General features: G+C 42.0%; 1 protein-coding gene across 3 annotated transcripts in view; it reads left to right on the forward strand.

Annotated features, from left to right (window-relative positions):
* The window catches only part of rhobtb3 (Rho related BTB domain containing 3), a 31,591-nt gene that overhangs the window by 5,373 nt on the left and 9,167 nt on the right, over positions 1–17,051 (forward strand). For all 3 annotated transcript variants that reach the window (XM_040029121.1, XM_040029122.1, XM_040029120.1), the window contains exons 5-10: positions 260–368; positions 3,323–3,518; positions 3,658–3,854; positions 13,629–13,738; positions 15,027–15,132; positions 15,799–15,972. In XM_040029121.1, coding sequence (XP_039885055.1) covers positions 260–368; positions 3,323–3,518; positions 3,658–3,854; positions 13,629–13,738; positions 15,027–15,132; positions 15,799–15,972 — 892 coding nt within the window. The remainder of the gene's footprint in view (positions 1–259; positions 369–3,322; positions 3,519–3,657; positions 3,855–13,628; positions 13,739–15,026; positions 15,133–15,798; positions 15,973–17,051) is intronic.

The following is a 17,051-nucleotide window of genomic DNA, read 5'->3' on the forward strand; positions in this document are numbered from 1 at the left end:
ACTGGAGTCAGAGTTGATGCTGTGGTGTGTTTTTGACTCAGCGTCCCCAAAGAAAAGAGAAAAACACATCTCACGATGTTCTTTTCCTTCAAAGTAGAGTAACTCTGCGTTTCCAGATTGTAGATACGGTGTTTAGCAGGGGAGACAGTGACAGGTTGGACGTCCCGGGAAGTTATTTCTAAAGCAACAAGATGATGATGTAACTTCACTATCTTTGTACAGATTTTGAAATAACATGTATGTTGTTTGTGTTGTTTAGCTGGAGTACTTCATGATTCAGTGTCTGAAACACAAAGCCAAAGAGAGGCCAGAGAAGAGGCGAGGAAATAAAGTGAATGAACTTCGCCCCCCTCACTTAGAACAGCCAGGTCAGAGGAATACTATGCCAAGCAATGAGTTATCCTGGCTTTGTTTCAAGTGTCATACATGCCTGCCATTTTTAATTCATTTAAGCAGATTTGTAGCCTGTGTGTGTTTTTTAAAAATATATTTCTTAATTATATATATTTTTGTCAATTGCCGTGTTTATGGTGTTTAGAAACATTCAGTGAACTGGATGGATTGTTACCTCTTGAGCTTACATAGCCATAAAAAGAGCTGAGCACAAAGGTTTTATCTGGATCAATACGCTCTGTTCCAAACTGGAAAGACAAAGAGCTAGGTAGACTACTTTTATTCACTGACATTTGAATCAATTTTAGCCTGAGCAAACAGAAGCAGTAACAGCTGAGTTCCCTGCGTTTGGTGGAGGCAGCTCAATGATTGTTCTTATGAGACTGTGGGATTACTCCTTAACCTCATCTTTTAGTGAAGCCCTCTCATGTTGTCAGTTCAGCGCTTGGTCCTGTATGTTATGTGTTTTTAATTTTTCATGCCTATTATTGGAGTTAATTATTCACAATATGTTTCCCCCAACAACAAAAAATTATCTTTATAACCAAATAAATGTGTTGATTATAATGATTTTTGTCAAGGCAATGGTGATGAGCTTCTAAAATCTAGAGCAGCGGTCCTCAACCTTTTTTGCGCCACGGACCGGTTTATGCCTGACATTATTTTCACAGACCGGCCTTTAAGGTGTCGCGGATAAATACAACAAAATAAAACTAGTACCGGTACCGAAAAAAAGAAGATTTATTCATAACACACGTGAAAAGACCCAGGAAAACCGAGTTAACGATAAAAACGATAACAAAATAACGCTGAAAACCGATAAACCCCCTGAAAACTATTCATGTCACACCTGAGCCTCAACTCTCGCGGCCCGGAACCAAACAACTCCGAGGCCCGGGGGTTGGGGACCGCTGATCTAGACTAGAGAAGAGCGATCATGGATGTTTAAAAAAACAAAGAAAGACCAGACAGTTTCTCCCAGTTCTCTCTTTAAGTCGCTCACACTACAAAATGACTCAAATGGTCCATTATAAATCAAAAAGTTGCCAGTTAATTGCTGACTAATTACTTAAGATGTTATTTAGTCTTAGTCTGCTTATCTGAAATTCAGAATTTTAGATGAAATTGCAATTAAGCTGCAAAAAGCCACTCATGTTAAAAGTTCTCTCTCTCTCTCTCTCTCGCTTTTTTTTTTTTTTTTTTTTTTTTTTTTTTTTTTTTGAGGCCCTTGCAGATTTATTGCAGACTTAATCAAACTGCGTCTTATCCAGTCACATTCTGCAAAAGACCGCAAATTATGAGGAGATAAATGATCAAAAGAGGCTAAACCTCACAGAAAGGCTGACACACAGCAAACAGCTTAGACACAGCGAGTTTGATTACTGTAGAAACGCTGAAAAAGAAACGGGCTGAGCTGGAGTGCTCGGTGGCTGCATGTCTGCTGCTCTTCCTTTCTCTTAATGCTCTGCTTTTTTGGACGCTCTTTGTCCTAATTGGATACAAGAGAGTCTGATTAAAGCTGCAACTGGCTGCTGGATGTTGCCACAAACTGAAAGCTTTCTGTGCGCTGAATTTGAAACCAGGAAATTAAAAGTAACAACTCCAACACCTCGAGTAGACGAAGTAGTCTGGTGTTGTATTCAGGGAGGGGGTTAGAATACAGAGCTGCACTCCTTGGTTCACTTTTCTTCTCCTTTCTGCTATGGCCATTCCTGCATGCAAAGTCATGCTTTTAAAAAAAACCCAAACACCTGAACATATTTAACACAAACTACGCCGTTAAACCTGTGTTAAATATCGATCCGAGCAGGTTTCCGCTTCGCCTGTTTAAATCTGACTGACATTTTTAAGTGCTGCCAAAAAAAATGGCAGCAAGTGCCTGCAGGATTTATTGGTGTCGTTCGACACTGCTTAGCTCCCTTTACGGTGTAGCTTACATTAAATATGACATACGGGGATTAAGAAGCGGCACAGTTGTCATGGCTAAAACAGAGCACTCATAAAAAAAGAGATGAGCTCCACAGAGGTGCAGTAAGTATTAAGCATCAATAGGAATATAATAGGCCAATGATTAGTGAAGCTGAAGCTCCCTCGCCCTGCCTTCTTTGTTCCCCTGCTCAGTGCTTTTTCACTTTTTACTAATTTGACTTCATGAATGCATGAATCACTGAGCGTGCACAGCTTTGCCTCCCATTTTTCCAAGAGACGCTTTGTTGTGGTTTTCTTCATTGCAATTTTCTGTGTATTCACGTTTGTCACACAGTTCACTGCAAATCGTTGTCTTTTTTTGTTGGTTTGTCCTTTTTGTGTCTTCTTCATTTATTAGATTAGTTCCAAATCTTTTTAATCCCAAAGTTTTGGGGTGTGCTGTTCATTTTAGTGTTTTATCACCAAAACAATTTAAAAGTAAAGTTGACAAATAAAGGTCAACTTCAGGTCCTTTTTCAGTCTCTGACCAGACCAGACTAGACCAGAATTTCACTGCAGCAGCCTTGAGCTGCTTTCATCTTTTAAGGACTGTTATTAATGCAAAGACAAACGTACCTGGAAGCCGTTCTTTAAACATGAGCAACGAGAAAGGACAAAAATGACCTGTCTCTTTTTCTTGGCTTTAAAATCTCACTGTGCTGTTGCTGACAAAATCACTCCCTCGACCTGCATTGTACACCCCAATTTTTCTCTGAGTTGTCAAAACTCATTGCCAACAGCCTCCCAAGAAAACACAAGTACAAGTAAACAAGGCAGACTGAAGGAAAATTGAGTACACCAAATATCAATACTAAAACACTCCTGAGAGGCTTTGAACATAACAAACCCATTCAATATTCTGTGTTATTCTTTGATATGGAGGCAAACTGAATTTCAGCAGTAATTGCTCATCATCTCTGTCCACTCTCACTCGTTTCTTTTGTTGCTCTCTTCTGTTCAGCTCGTCTTCCCCCTATTAGAGTGGAGGAGTCCAGCTTCTCCCAGGACATGCAGTGGTTGTTGGAGCGTGGCGTGCAGTTCGCCGATGTGGCTTTCTATGCCGGGGATTCTGGGAAAGAGCTGGGTTGGGCGCATGCCGCTGTGCTGTGTGCTGTCAGCCCGTACTTCAGACAGCTGCTCCTTGGGCCCAAGACCAGGTAGGAGAGATATTAACCTCTTCACAGCATGGGGTTTAATATCCTATTTCACCACCTGAGTCTGTAGCCAGCGAAAGCCCAACTATTTCGGCAAACTTCTCTGTAACTGAAACATTTTCTTCTATCTCTGGTTGGACAGGGAACGTCCACAGTCGCGGTGTGTTTGCAGAGAGCGTGACGGAGGTCCCCACTCGCTGCTTTCCACCTGGGATGGGAGTATTATTGATGACATGCCGAGATCAGATGGACACCTGACGGGACGTCTCACTCGTTTGGTGGTGAAGGACCCCCTGCTGTGCATGTGCTTGTGGGAGACTCTCATGTTCATTTATAGAGGTAAAAACCTCCATCCAAAGAAAGATTTGTTGCTGTTATCCTAAATCTGCTGTTATGTATCTTTATAGAAAATGCCATCATGTCCATTTATCCAATTTAACAGCCACTTGTAAGCTCTCGAGGTACTGAATGTGGAAATCCACCTGATTCCTAGTGTGACTGAATGAAATCGAACAATTTGACAAATTAGCTGATGGATGTTTTCTAAGGTCAAAGAAAATGAAACGCTATATCACAAACCTCTCTTTTTCCAACAGAAAGAGAAGTGGTGTGATATCCTGTACTGTATGTGTTGTACCAGCTGACAGAAAACTCACAGGCCTCACAGACGTAGCTGCAGACTGCAGATTAAAGGTTCTGTAATCTGAAAAATCCCTTCTTTGCTAGGAAACTGTTCTGGGTACGCTTTGGGTACATTGCTCATTGCTCGTATTAGTAATATATAGACAAAAGCAAAATGCATGAAGGTAAATGGTTGACAGGAAGAGGGTTTTGTTTTTTTGTTTTGTTTTGTTTTCCTTACCTTTAATTTATAGTCTGATCATCTTAGAAAGGCTTCATTACCCCACACAACCCTGAATTAGTGAAGAAGATGGATGGATGTGTGATTGGGCATTAAACTAGTGTTGCTGTAAATGTACAGGCACCTATATTAGTTAGAAAAGCTATTTATAAGCAGTAACACTGATAACAAGTCTAGTAAAGCAATTATTATTAGGACTGACGTAGCTATCATGATGTCACTCATTCGTTTCTGGAGTGTGCATTTATGCTGGAGTATTGGCAGCTGCCATGCTGTTTTTTTTGGTGCCAGAAATGACCGTATTTGGATGAGAGGTTGGAGAATTAAGTTATAATCTAACACTAGTCAGCTTGGTTGGCAAGCTGCATCCTTAAACTGTACAGATGCTCAAATACAGACATGTACTATTTAGTGCTAAGCAACAGACTAAGAAAATATTACAGTTTCACACGGCATTATGAACACAGGCCAAAGATGAAAATGTTGTTAGCATTACTAAGGGGGCAAATTTTTCTGGCTGACTGGCCAGGGGCGGGCAGCTGAAGGGAGTTTTGTTCTCGCAGATTTGCTGGATGAGGATTTGTGGCAGATTTGTGCAGTTTATGCATCAGAGACTGTTCAATAAACTATGGATATAATTTTGAGAGATGTTTGCAGACAGTAAATTTAAAATAACAAATGTTGGAGCCTGGTTTGATTGCACCATTGCTTGGCAGGATTCTTAGTCTTCATCTCTTGGTTGGCTTTTCCTGTGCTTGTGAAAGATAGAAGCTCACCATAATCTGATGGATTTTAACCGTCATGACGTTTTATTGTGGTGTAAAGTAGGTAGCTGATCTATAGTGTCATTCCTCCAGCCATGCTGCTAGTGTGGCTGAATAAAATGAGAGTTTTTTGGTAATTAAGAACAGTTATACCAGACTGCAATCTAAATACTGTGGTGTAGTTTGTGTTGCTAAATAATTTCTGTGTTAAAAGCTGGACCAGCTTAAATGGAAACAACAGATAAACCACAGACGAGCCTCTCATCTCAGCCGATTAGCGGCCTGTGATTTCACCAGCATCGAGTTGCCCAAACGGACACCCTGGCAGCAGGATCACATGCACAGAAAGTGCCAAACAGAAATTGGAAATCAGAAAAGACAAAAAGTGTCTCCAAGCATTGGAGTCTAAACAAAGTACTTTATCCAGATAAAACTCAGTCATTTCACTTCCATGGCGCTACATGATTTCTGGAAAGTGCACATTGAAATTATTATTTTTACTGAATACTACAGGCTTATTAATATTTGATCCATTGTATACATTTATGACATATTTAATCAATGCAGTCCTGTAGTGATATTTTTTTATGTTGCCAAGGCCAGTGCTACATCCTTGATGTTTCCTGTTTTGCTAATTTAGACACATTAGGTACATTACAACTGGAGCAAACATAGCTGGACTGACATTCACAGGAAGGGAAATCTATTCCCTAAAAGCAGTTACTCTTTTTCTAATAATTTAGATGTGATGATTAATGGTCCTGTGGCAGCAGAAGGCAGTTTTCCTGCTGCTGGGCCTTGTCCAATGTTCCATTACGCCGAGGAACAGAAGTCAGTCAAGTTGAAAGTACTTAATAGTAAGCAACTGTAGTATTTTAATCTAGGACCAGATCAATCATTTTGTAGTAGTGTGATCTTGAACTCCTTTCTGGAGCTACGTTTGCACTTCCCTTGGCTCCCTCAGGACATGTGTGTGTCTTTTGTCTCTCTCGTAGGGTATTTCTATTAAACATTATGGAATGACAGCAGGAGAGGTTGGCACACTGGTACATCATTGTAATTGTGAATGTGATTAGCTGATAGAGTCAGACTCTGCCACCTGTTCCTGGGGGCTTATATTTACATCAAGAAATGATAAAGTGCACCTGTCTTGTATAATTTCCAATGCCATCTATTAGGTTGTTCTCACGGACTAAGCATGCAAGCACAAAACATCTGAGGCACTGTAAACACTGAGGCAGTTGCATCCAGTGTGTTCTCGAGTCGGGTGTGAAGCCAGTAAAACAGGCATGCAATATTTTCTTCAACTTTAGCAATGTAATAAAAAAATCTTCTCGTTCCCACAGCTTAGAGTCTGTGGTGCTGTGCCTGCTGCATGTCAGCTCGCAGTGCCTGCTAGCTGGCACTTCAACACAGGCTGCACGGTGTGCACAAATCCTTATGGCAAAAAAAGCTGTGCAAACATCTGATTCCTGGCTGCCTGTTAACGTGCATGTGAGTCGCGTCGATGCTCTGACACACAAACAAATCAACAGCAGAAGTAGACACACAAACACGTAAGCTGAGAGTGTATGCGGCTGGTGGAGGGTAAGCAGAGGAGGGAAGAAGATTATAGAGTTAGACTGATTCTCTCTGAGTGACTGTCTGAATAAGAATAAGAAAACCAGCAGTTGAAATAAGGGGAGGGCAGTGTGTGTGTGTTCATGTGTACATAGTCCTTGTGTGTTTGTGTGGATATTTTTTGAGTAAGAGAGGAGGAAGATGGGATAGTGTGGAGTGGAAAAACTGGGACCAGGGGGAAAATGAGAGGGGAGAAGAAAGTAAGACCCTGCTCATCTGCAGATAATGTGATGGTAAAAAGCTGAGCACTACCGTTAGTTTGTGTGTGAGTGTGTGTGTGTGGGGGGGGGTGCGCTTGGAGAGAATAGCAGGAGGAATGTGTGTGTGTGCTGAGTGGACTATGAATACCCTGTTTTCATAAAAGACTGCAGGGAGACGGTGTTAAGTCTCGTGTAAAAATTGACTAATGTTAACCTTCAAAATGGTGGGTCTCACTGTATGTTTAAAGCAGCTGACCTCATATACCGAGTGTGTGCTAGTGTATTTTCTTGAATTGGCTAATCAGATGTGAATGAACGTCTTCTTTGCCCACAGAAATATTCAGAGCTCAGCGAGCCAATATTTGTTCATTTGCAGTAAATCCACAACAAGCTGTACTTTGCCTTTCCAGAGATGGGATAGATATTTTTTTTTGACTGTGATTCAACGACTGGCAGTTGCTTATTTTATTTGGCTTTCCAGAGCTAATTTGCATAACAATATATCATGTATCAGTAAACACACACACCCATGGTGTTATTCCAAACTTGGGGTTTTTGTCACATGAGTGTGAATGGACAGTCACAGAGGCCATGACTTTGCTTGTGTGATGTTAACACTGTGAGACTCTGTCTCCTTGTGTATTGTGCTGCTGTACTATTGAATTTGTCACTTGGTTGGTGTGGTGTGTATGTGCATGTTTAACACGTTTAGTACATGTCTGTGACACAGATCTGTGTGTGTGTGTGTGTGTGTGTGTTCGAGGACATTCAGGACCAGTTGTTTTTTAGGGCATCTTATCTCAAATTATCTTAGAAGTTTGATTTGCTGACCTTGCTGCTGTGTTATTCGAATTTAGTTGAAGTTAAACTTAAGAGCCAGGAATGAAACTTCTTGGAAATGTCTTTGTGATTGTTGTTTTTTAATTGTTTACACATGATTTCTTCTCCAACTTGTTTGCCTGTCCACTTTTTGTCTATTTGAATAGACAAAAAGTGCATCACAGTTGCATCACGTAAAAGCACGACAGCGCTTGAGCTAATCTCTCGGCCTGCGTATGAGGTGTCTGCACCACACAGTTTCATTATCCGGCCCCGCTTGTTGAGGTAATCCCTCTATCAGGCCAAATACCATCATTATGAACTAATGATGAGCTAAATCCTGACCAGTCCAGCTCCCTTCTTTCCTCGACAGCCTGTTTATGTCCCAGTGAGACAGAGTGTGCCACCCCAATCAAGCTACAGGAATGTGCAGCGTTTATAAAGCATCTACAATTTAAGATTGTAGTACACTGCAATGAAATCCAGCTGTTTTCTCCAGATGTCTCAGCTGAGGAAGCAGCATGAAGAATTTTATTTGTTTTTCTGCTGTTTTGTGCATTTTTATGTTTAGGTTTATCACGTTCATCAGTGCTGATAATTACTGGGTCGTTATATTTTACATCCTGTTTTATAGAAACCTCTGTGCATTAAACCCTGACAATCTGTTCTCGCCCTTGTTTAATGTTGAGCGATCATTTTCAGCTGCATTAGTGGTGTGGCTATGAATATTTTGGCGCATTTATGTGTTTGTTTGGTTGGTTGGTTGACCTCTTAGGTCCAGGGTGAAATATCTGCAACTGCTGAATGGATTGTCATGATTTCTTTTGCAGACATTCAAATTTTCCACATGGTGACTCAGTGTGACTTTGGCAATCTCTTGTGTTTCTTGTTACTCCCACAACAGATTTTCACAACAGCTACTGAACATTTCTGTCAATGCTTCTTTTCCTTTTAATTGAAAGTTAGGCATCACCCAGTCAAAATGTCCAGTATGTGTTTATCATAAAAACAAATGAGATTCTCATCAGATACAGCTGCACTTTGTGCTTAGTCCTGTTTAGTATGCACACATGGAAACCGAAGATACAGTGGCTTGCAAAAGTATTCGGCCCCCTTGAACTTTCCCACATTTTGTCACATTACAGCCACAAACAGGAATCAATTTTATTGGAAGTCCACGTGAAAGACCAATACAAAGTGGTGTACACATGAGAAGTGGAACGAAAATCATACATGATTCCAAACATTTTTTTACAAATAAATAACTGCAAAGTGGGGTGTGCGTAATTATTCAGCCCCCTTTGGTCTGAGTGCAGTCAGTTGTCCATAGACATTGCCTGATGAGTGCTAATGACTAAATAGAGTGCACCTGTGTGTAATCTAATGTCAGTACAAATACAGCTGCTCTGTGACGGCCTCAGAGGTTGTCTAAGAGAATATTGGGAACAACAGCATGAAGTCCAAAGAACACACCAGACAGGTCAGGGATAAAGTTATTGAGAAATTTAAAGCAGGCTTAGGCTACAAAAAGATTTCCCAAGCCTTGAACATCCCACGGAGCACTGTTCAAGCAATCATTCAGAAATGGAAGGAGTCTGGCACCACTGTAAACCTACCAAGACAAGGCCGTCCACCTAAACTCACAGACCGAACAAGGAGAGCGCTGATCAGAAATGCAGCCAAGAGGCCCATGGTGACTCTGGACGAGCTGCAGAGATCTACAGCTCAGGTGGGGGAATCTGTCCATAGGACAGCTATTAGTCGTGCACTGCACAAAGTTGGCCTTTATGGAAGAGTGGCAAGAAGAAAGCCATTATTAACAGAAACCCATAAGAAGTCCCGTTTGCAGTTTGCCACAAGCCATGTGGGGGACACCGCAAACATGTGGAAGAAGGTGCTCTGGTCAGATGAGACCAGAATGGAACTTTTTGTCCAAAATGCAAAACGCTATGTGTGGCGGAAAACTAACACTGCACATCAGTCTGAACACACCATCCCCACTGTCAAATATGGTGGTGGCAGCATCATGCTCTGGGGGTGCTTCTCTTCAGCAGGGACAGGGAAGCTGGTCAGAGTTGATGGGAAGATGGGTGGAGCCAAATACAGGGCAATCTTGGAAGAAAACCTCTTGGAGTCTGCAAAAGACTTGAGACTGGGGCGGAGGTTCACCTTCCAGCAGGACAACGACCCTAAACATAAAGCCAGGGCAACAAGGGAATGGTTTAAAACAAAACATATCCATGTGTTAGAATGGCCCAGTCAAAGTCCAGATCTAAATCCAATCCAGAATCTGTGGCAAGATCTGAAAACTGCTGTTCGCAAACGCTGTCCATCTAATCTGACTGAGCTGAAACTGTTTTGCACAGAAGAATGGGCAAAGATTTCAGTCTCTGGATGTGCAAAGCTGGTAGAGACATACCCTAAAAGACTGGCAGCTGTAACTGCAGCAAAAGGTGGTTCTACAAAGTATTGACTCAGGGGGCTGAATAATTACGCACACCCCACTTTGCAGTTATTTATTTGTAAAAAATGTTTGGAATAATGTATGATTTTCGTTCCACTTCTCACGTGTACACCACTTTGTGTTGGTCTTTCATGTGGACTTCCAATAAAACTGATTCCTGTTTGTGGCTGTAATGTGACAAAATGTGGGAAAGTTCAAGGGGGCCGAATACTTTTGCAAGCCAATGTAGTAAATGATACCTTCTAAACATCAACATGGAAGACTAAGCATGTTAGCATGCTCATGTTGGCATTTACCTGAAAGGAACATTGTGCAGTACAGCATGTGAAGAACAGGTTCACAAATTAAACTAGTATCTTATATATCCATCCATTTTTGTATCAAATTATCCAGCTCAGAATCATGGGGGCTTGAGCCTATGCCAAATGACTTTTGGCGAGAGGTAGGGTATAGCCTCGACAGACACGGACAACCACACAGTCTCACAATCATACCTAGACAGGCCTGAGCTCACCAGCAGGTTTTTATCAGAAAACTTCTTGTGATTAGGCGACAGTTCTACCTACTGCACCGCTGTGCTCCTCTTTTACTTCTGTCACTTGTGATTTAACTGTAATATTAGAATAGAATAGAATAGCCACTTATTGTCATTGTACATGTACAACAGAATTATAAGTGCTCCACACCAAATGTGCAGGAATAAAATATAAATAATGAGACTACAGAAATAAATAACAAATGGGAGAAATGTATAAAATCAAGAAGAATATATACAAAACAATAGAAAGACGCACATTGGAGAGCAAAGTGCTTTAAAGCAGTGCAAAAGGACTTGGTCTGAGTATAGAGTCTGTATATGAGTGGCCAGTGTGATGAGGGTTACACAGACAATGGCTCACACTGGTGAGGTGGGTGGGCAGGGGTGGGGGAATAGTGTTTGTTTACAGCGGAAGGAGCTGTTTGTGAGTCCGGAGGTGTGGGACCCGATTGACCTGAGGCACCGACCAGAGGGCAGCGGGTCAAACAGGTTGTGGGTGCGTGGGGTCACCTGTGATGGGCCTGGTTTTCCTGAGACTGGAGGATCTGGCGATGGCCTCTAGAGGTGGTAGAAAGCAGCAGAGGGTTTTTTGGGGAGGTGTTAATTACCCTCTGTGCAGCGTTCCTGTTCTCAGTTGTGGCCCCTGCGTAATAAACGCCCAAGCAGTAGGAGAGGATGCTCTCCACTGAGGAGCGGGAGAAGGCCAGCAGGAACGTCTTGTCCAGGTTATTCTTCCTCAGGACACGGAGGAAGTGCAGCCACTGTTGGGTCTTCTTTACTGGGGCGTTTGTGTTGTGGATCCAGGTGAGATCAGCGGATATGTGGGTGCCCAGAAACCTGAAGGCAGAAACAGATTCCACCTCTTCTCCATTTATAATGACAGGGGAGTGGACCTGTCTGTGCTTCCTGAAGTCCATTATGAGTTCTTTTGTTTTAAGGACATTCAGCTTCAGGTTATTTTCTACCACCATATGTGTTACTGTGCTATATGCTGTCTCATCTCTGATGGAGATGAGACAGCAGCATACATGACTACGACGTTTGTTGGGTGGGTTGATGTACAGGGCGTACAGTAGGGAGAGGGGAGGTGGGGATTGGTGAGGCCTGATTGAGGCTGGTTGGTGAGGAAATCTTTGATCCAGGTTGCAGGGGGAATCTGAAGGTCCAGTTTGGGGGTGAGGATGTCTGGGATTATGGTGTCGAATGGTTCACGAAGAGCATCCTCACTTAGCTCTTCCTGTTCTTCAAATGGCTAAACGCTCTGTGGAGTGTGATGGTGATGGCATCCTCTGTGGACCGATTTGCTCTGTAAGCAAACAGGGGGGGTAGACAGTCTCTGATGTGCTGAGACACTATCTGTTTAAAACACGGATAGTGTCTCAGACGTGAGGGCTATAGGTCTGTAGTCATTGAGGCTGTCTATACCAGCCACATCTGAAAATGCTTTGATTTTTTTTTTTTTTAGCATGTCTAGTACCTTTTCTGATTTGTATGGACTATGCCAATATTTCTATACAGGAAGACAGAGTGATATAAACAGAGGGTACAACTTTCAATTGTGTGCTTTTACATTTATGTCTCACCAGACTTATATAGCATGTGCAGAGAAGACTTTTAGTGGTCCTCAAGACTCTGATATGCTGCAGCATTGTGTTGAGGTCTGATTAACAGACTGGAGTGGTGGCTCACCTTTTTAACAAAAGGAACTGGAGAGTATGCTCCAAATTTTGGGATCACACTCCTGGGCCTCTCAGGAAGTCTGTGCTGGAGTAATGGCGAGGAGAATCCACTGATAAGTTGAACCTCAGATCCAGGAGAAACAATGAGGTTTTGCTCATTGCTCACTGTATCAGCTCTTCACCCTCTCAATGATAATTGAAGGTCTGTGGGAGTTTTCCCAGCCAGTGTACATGGACTTGTATTATTGGATTGGATTGTTTCTCAGGGTAGTCTGTGGGGAGTATGCTGGTAGTATGGGCTATTGAACCTGTTGTTAAAGGCTATTTGGTCCACGGGTGGCTGGGTGTATTTTTATTTGTTCAATAAGGTCGATTGCTATACAATACAGTTCTGAACACTAGGTTCTTTACTTGCTGCAAAGAACCTACAAAATGTTAAATGTGGATGCTTCAACAAATTTTTAGCCTGTGAAAACAGAAGATGGCAGATCACTAATTTAATATGTGACTAAATGTAAAGTAAAATGTAAAAGATGGTCACATTCACTCCTTCAGTACCAGACTTATGTCTTGAATAAAGGTCAGAAAAGTGTTGCAGTGTTAACCTTTTGATATGAAATGTCATCACTTCATAATTTTCTCCTATTAATCATTTGTATAAATCTTTGCCATATTAATTGACCTTCATTAATTGTTGAATTATGGCCTAAAATGTGTTTTGTGAGATCACAGTGACCTTTAAATACCCAAATCAAATTTTTTTTACCCAGAAGTCCAAGTGAGTTGAGGGCATTTTGGACTTGTGTGGACTCTAGGCCCAGCTCTTCCTGGCACCAGGTACACTGACGTAAATGAAAGTAAAATATGAATTAGTAACCAGGTAGTTTGAAGGCAGATTTACGATTTGTTCTACAAATGCCTTTTTTATTCACTGTTTCTGAGTTTGCTGGGTGGAATCTGGACTGGGCTCCCCACCCATAATGACAACAGATTACATAAACAGAAAAATTTTAGAACAAGCCAACTTTGACAAAAACAGGCCTCAAGTGTTTGGTGTAAGGTATGTGGGCGGTCAGAGCACAGTGCCAGCTAGAAAAGTGTTTGCCTGTGTGTTTCTGTAAACTATTGTGGATCCATAGAATTGGGTTGTTTGTGGATGTTTTGTAGGAGCGTGGGAGTGGGACCACCTCCAGGAGGCCCTGGATGAGAAGCTGAAGAATTCTCTCGCTGTGGCTCAGCTTATAGACCGAATACGATCCCTCATCGGCAGAGAAAGGGTGAGGACAAATTTCGCAATAATAAAAATCTTGTTTAAGGCTCGACTGTGTGTATGACACTGATACTGGTCTGTCCTTAATAAACAGGTTAAATAACTTTAATGTGTTAAATCTGCTCTTTGAATGTATAAACATGTGTTTTGCATTTGCAGACTAAGAGTGCCTTAATTAGTGCGACTTGTTTGGAAACAGCACAGTAATAATGTTGCTATAATTAGAATATTTACATAATTACTGCCTGTAATCACCTCTCGGATACCGTGGGAATTAGCAGAAAGTAAACAAGAGATACCCTCCAAGGAGCAAAAAGCACAACACAAGAACACATGCACACTAAAATTATTTTAGAAACTGCAGCGTCACGCCTGTAATGTGTAATTGCAGCTGCTCAGAGAGCATGACATGGCTCTATGCTACAAAACAGCAGGCTTTAATATTTAGAGTGGGATAAAGAGATGTGACATGGCTGTGTCTGACAAGCCTTTGGCACCACGCATAGTCTACCAACCCATCTGGATAGAACTAGTTCTTCTACCTGAGGCGGTGCTGGGATGAGCTGACACACCGAGACGGCTGGGCCACTTTAACGCAATGAGATAGCCTAATGTCTTGTCATGATTTGATCGCATCATCTCCAGCACCTCCGGGGAATCTGACTCTGTGAGACCTGTATAAATAAATTTCCCATAATTTTTCCATGAGCTTTGATTGATTTATGAAATTTTAAGCCTCTTGATTTTGTTTCTGCCTCCAACTTGAACTGTGTGTGTTGATCTTGCTCTCTGTCTCACTCTCTCACTGTGAAATTATGGAGTTCTTTGCGCTTCAGTTGACTGAGAAAGGTCACATAGTGGAAATGGGATGCTTTGAAGGCACTCTACTGTGGACTGAAATCCATGTGTACACATACACTTTGCAAAAAGCACAAACACACACACACACGCATTGACAGATTTTCTTATTCCACCAGTTTCACCCGCTGTGCAGTACAGAATACATGAACGTGTTGATAACAGACAGTTTGGACTGCCGTCTGCTTCTCACTGTGTTCTGTGTTAGCCAGTTCCACTCATGACATTCTTGGCATTGCAGTTCGAGCATGTTTGGGTACTGCTAAGCAAGACTGGCAGAGACGCCATTAGTATTCCACAGGGGATGTGGGATAGATGCACAGAATGGCAATTGTGCTGGTAACGAGTACCTGATGTGCAGCAGAGGAATTTCAACTCTCACTGGCCGATTCTTCTGTCTTCTTCTCCACTGTTTGCGTGTTTGTGTGTGTGTGCAGGGCACCAGGGACACACCGAGTGCGAGGGCAGCTCAGCTTGGTCCCCAGACTCTCGTCAACCTCTTCAATTCTCCTCTATACTCTGATGTCATCTTCATGGTGCAAGGTAAGTTCACGTTGATCCTATTAGACACACCCACATTTACAAATGCATGTAATACAGCAGAAGAAGGTCATATTTTATTGCCGTGATTGAATTAGGATCTCCGTCCCTGGCCCGATCATCCATTTGGAGACAAAATAAGATCAAATAGCCCCAGCAATGGGCTCTCTTTCATTCTGGTCGTGTTTCAGCTCAGCAGAATCTCTTTTGCATTCAGCATTTCTCTATGAAATCGAGAAATTTAGAAATAATGCTAAAAAGCCTCTCCTAATCAATATTTATCTCATAAAAATTGCAGCCAGCTTTTCTTGTCCTTGTGCCCTTGAGCTGTGCGCTAAACTTCATGGAGAAAATCTGTCTTGTTAATGGTACTCGATGATGAGACTTGTGTCATTGAGAGGTTGTACAATAATTTCCTGTTCATTTAAATGGGCAGTTGTGACCGAACACTCATTAAAAGCCGAAATTACGTTTATACTATACACTTCTGCTATATTAGCAGGAATGTCTGACTGAAGTTAGCTTGTGTTCATGGCGGCTGTTGAAGTTTTTCATGCCGATGCATCAAGATGAAACATGTTACTCACAAACACTTCACACTCTGTGGCTGCCGAAAGGCTTCATAGAAACTTCAACTTTACATGTTAATTTTCCACACGTGTGATTTAGGGAGTGTGCTGCCAGCCCACCGGGCAGTGTTGGTGGCCCGCTGTGATGTCATGGCCGCCATGTTCAGCGGGAAGTATGCAGAGGCTCGTAGCCGAGTGGTGCCCATCCACGGCGTCTCCTCAGACACTTTCCTGTCTTTCCTCGAGTACCTCTACACCGACTCCTGCTGTCCTGGTGAGTTTCCTTCACTTAGTCAGCAGCAGGCATAGCTGTACTGGTATGACCACTGTCTCGTTGTACACAGTACACAGTGAATGATTAAGGTGGCTAAATATGGGAAACTAGCCCTAGATATTGCTTCCTTTTAACGGGGGATGATAGATCTGAACAGAGATTTGCTTGATTTTTGAAAGAGATGAAAGTCCCGAGTCTGATCAGTGTAATGATAACAGCCCAGCAACAACTGGAAATGGAAATAATCAGCGTTACCAGTCATAAAACACTCGAGAGAGGTATGTCAGCTTCTCTTCTGGGCTCCGCTTGCTCAACACAAACCAAAACTAAAGTGCAGATGACAAGTCCCATCAACCATCTGTGTGACTGCCACATCCTGCCAGTGTTGTTCTCAGGAGGTGCTCTGAAACCAGCGCTGAGCTTAAAATTAAATTAGATTTACTGATGACAAAATCAACTCTTGGCATCACTGCTTTTAATGGTGCCAAATCACGGCCCCAGACGTCTTGTTTTTGTTTTCCTGTCGCTATGTGACACGCTGTGTGTTATGTCTTCAAAGTAATTAGTGCTGGTAATTCTCTCTGGTGACGGTGGTGAGCTTTAGGAAAGAATAGAAATAAAACACACTGGAGGCACTTCTACAACATCAATGCTGCATTAAGCAGTATTTTTAGAACTTACTCCCTATCATAATAAAAACTTTATCTTAAATATTGGACTTTTTGCTGCTTCTTCTTCTTCTTTTGTTTGGACAGATTGTATATAAACCTTTTGGAATAAGATATGAATAAACACTCATACATTTTTATTCAAATTCTAAAATGCCTTCGTCACCATATTTATGTGATATTCAGGCTGGCTCTGCTCCATGTTTGCAACTCTCAGCTTCTGGGTCAGTTAAAACATTTTGTAACTTGTGTTTTATTCTTTTTATTTATGAGTTTTTCTGCCCCCTAATGTTAAAAGATCAGTCGGTGCAGCTGTGAATAAGTGTGTTTGCTGGGGTCTCTAAAGCAGCTTGTATCTAATCTGGACCTTATGAATACAAATTGAGAAAGAATAATGTGCTACGTTCATTG

The sequence above is a fragment of the Simochromis diagramma genome, unplaced genomic scaffold (genome assembly GCF_900408965.1).
Source record: "Simochromis diagramma unplaced genomic scaffold, fSimDia1.1 OVJJ01000483.1, whole genome shotgun sequence".
In the NCBI taxonomy this organism is placed as follows: domain Eukaryota; kingdom Metazoa; phylum Chordata; class Actinopteri; order Cichliformes; family Cichlidae; genus Simochromis; species Simochromis diagramma.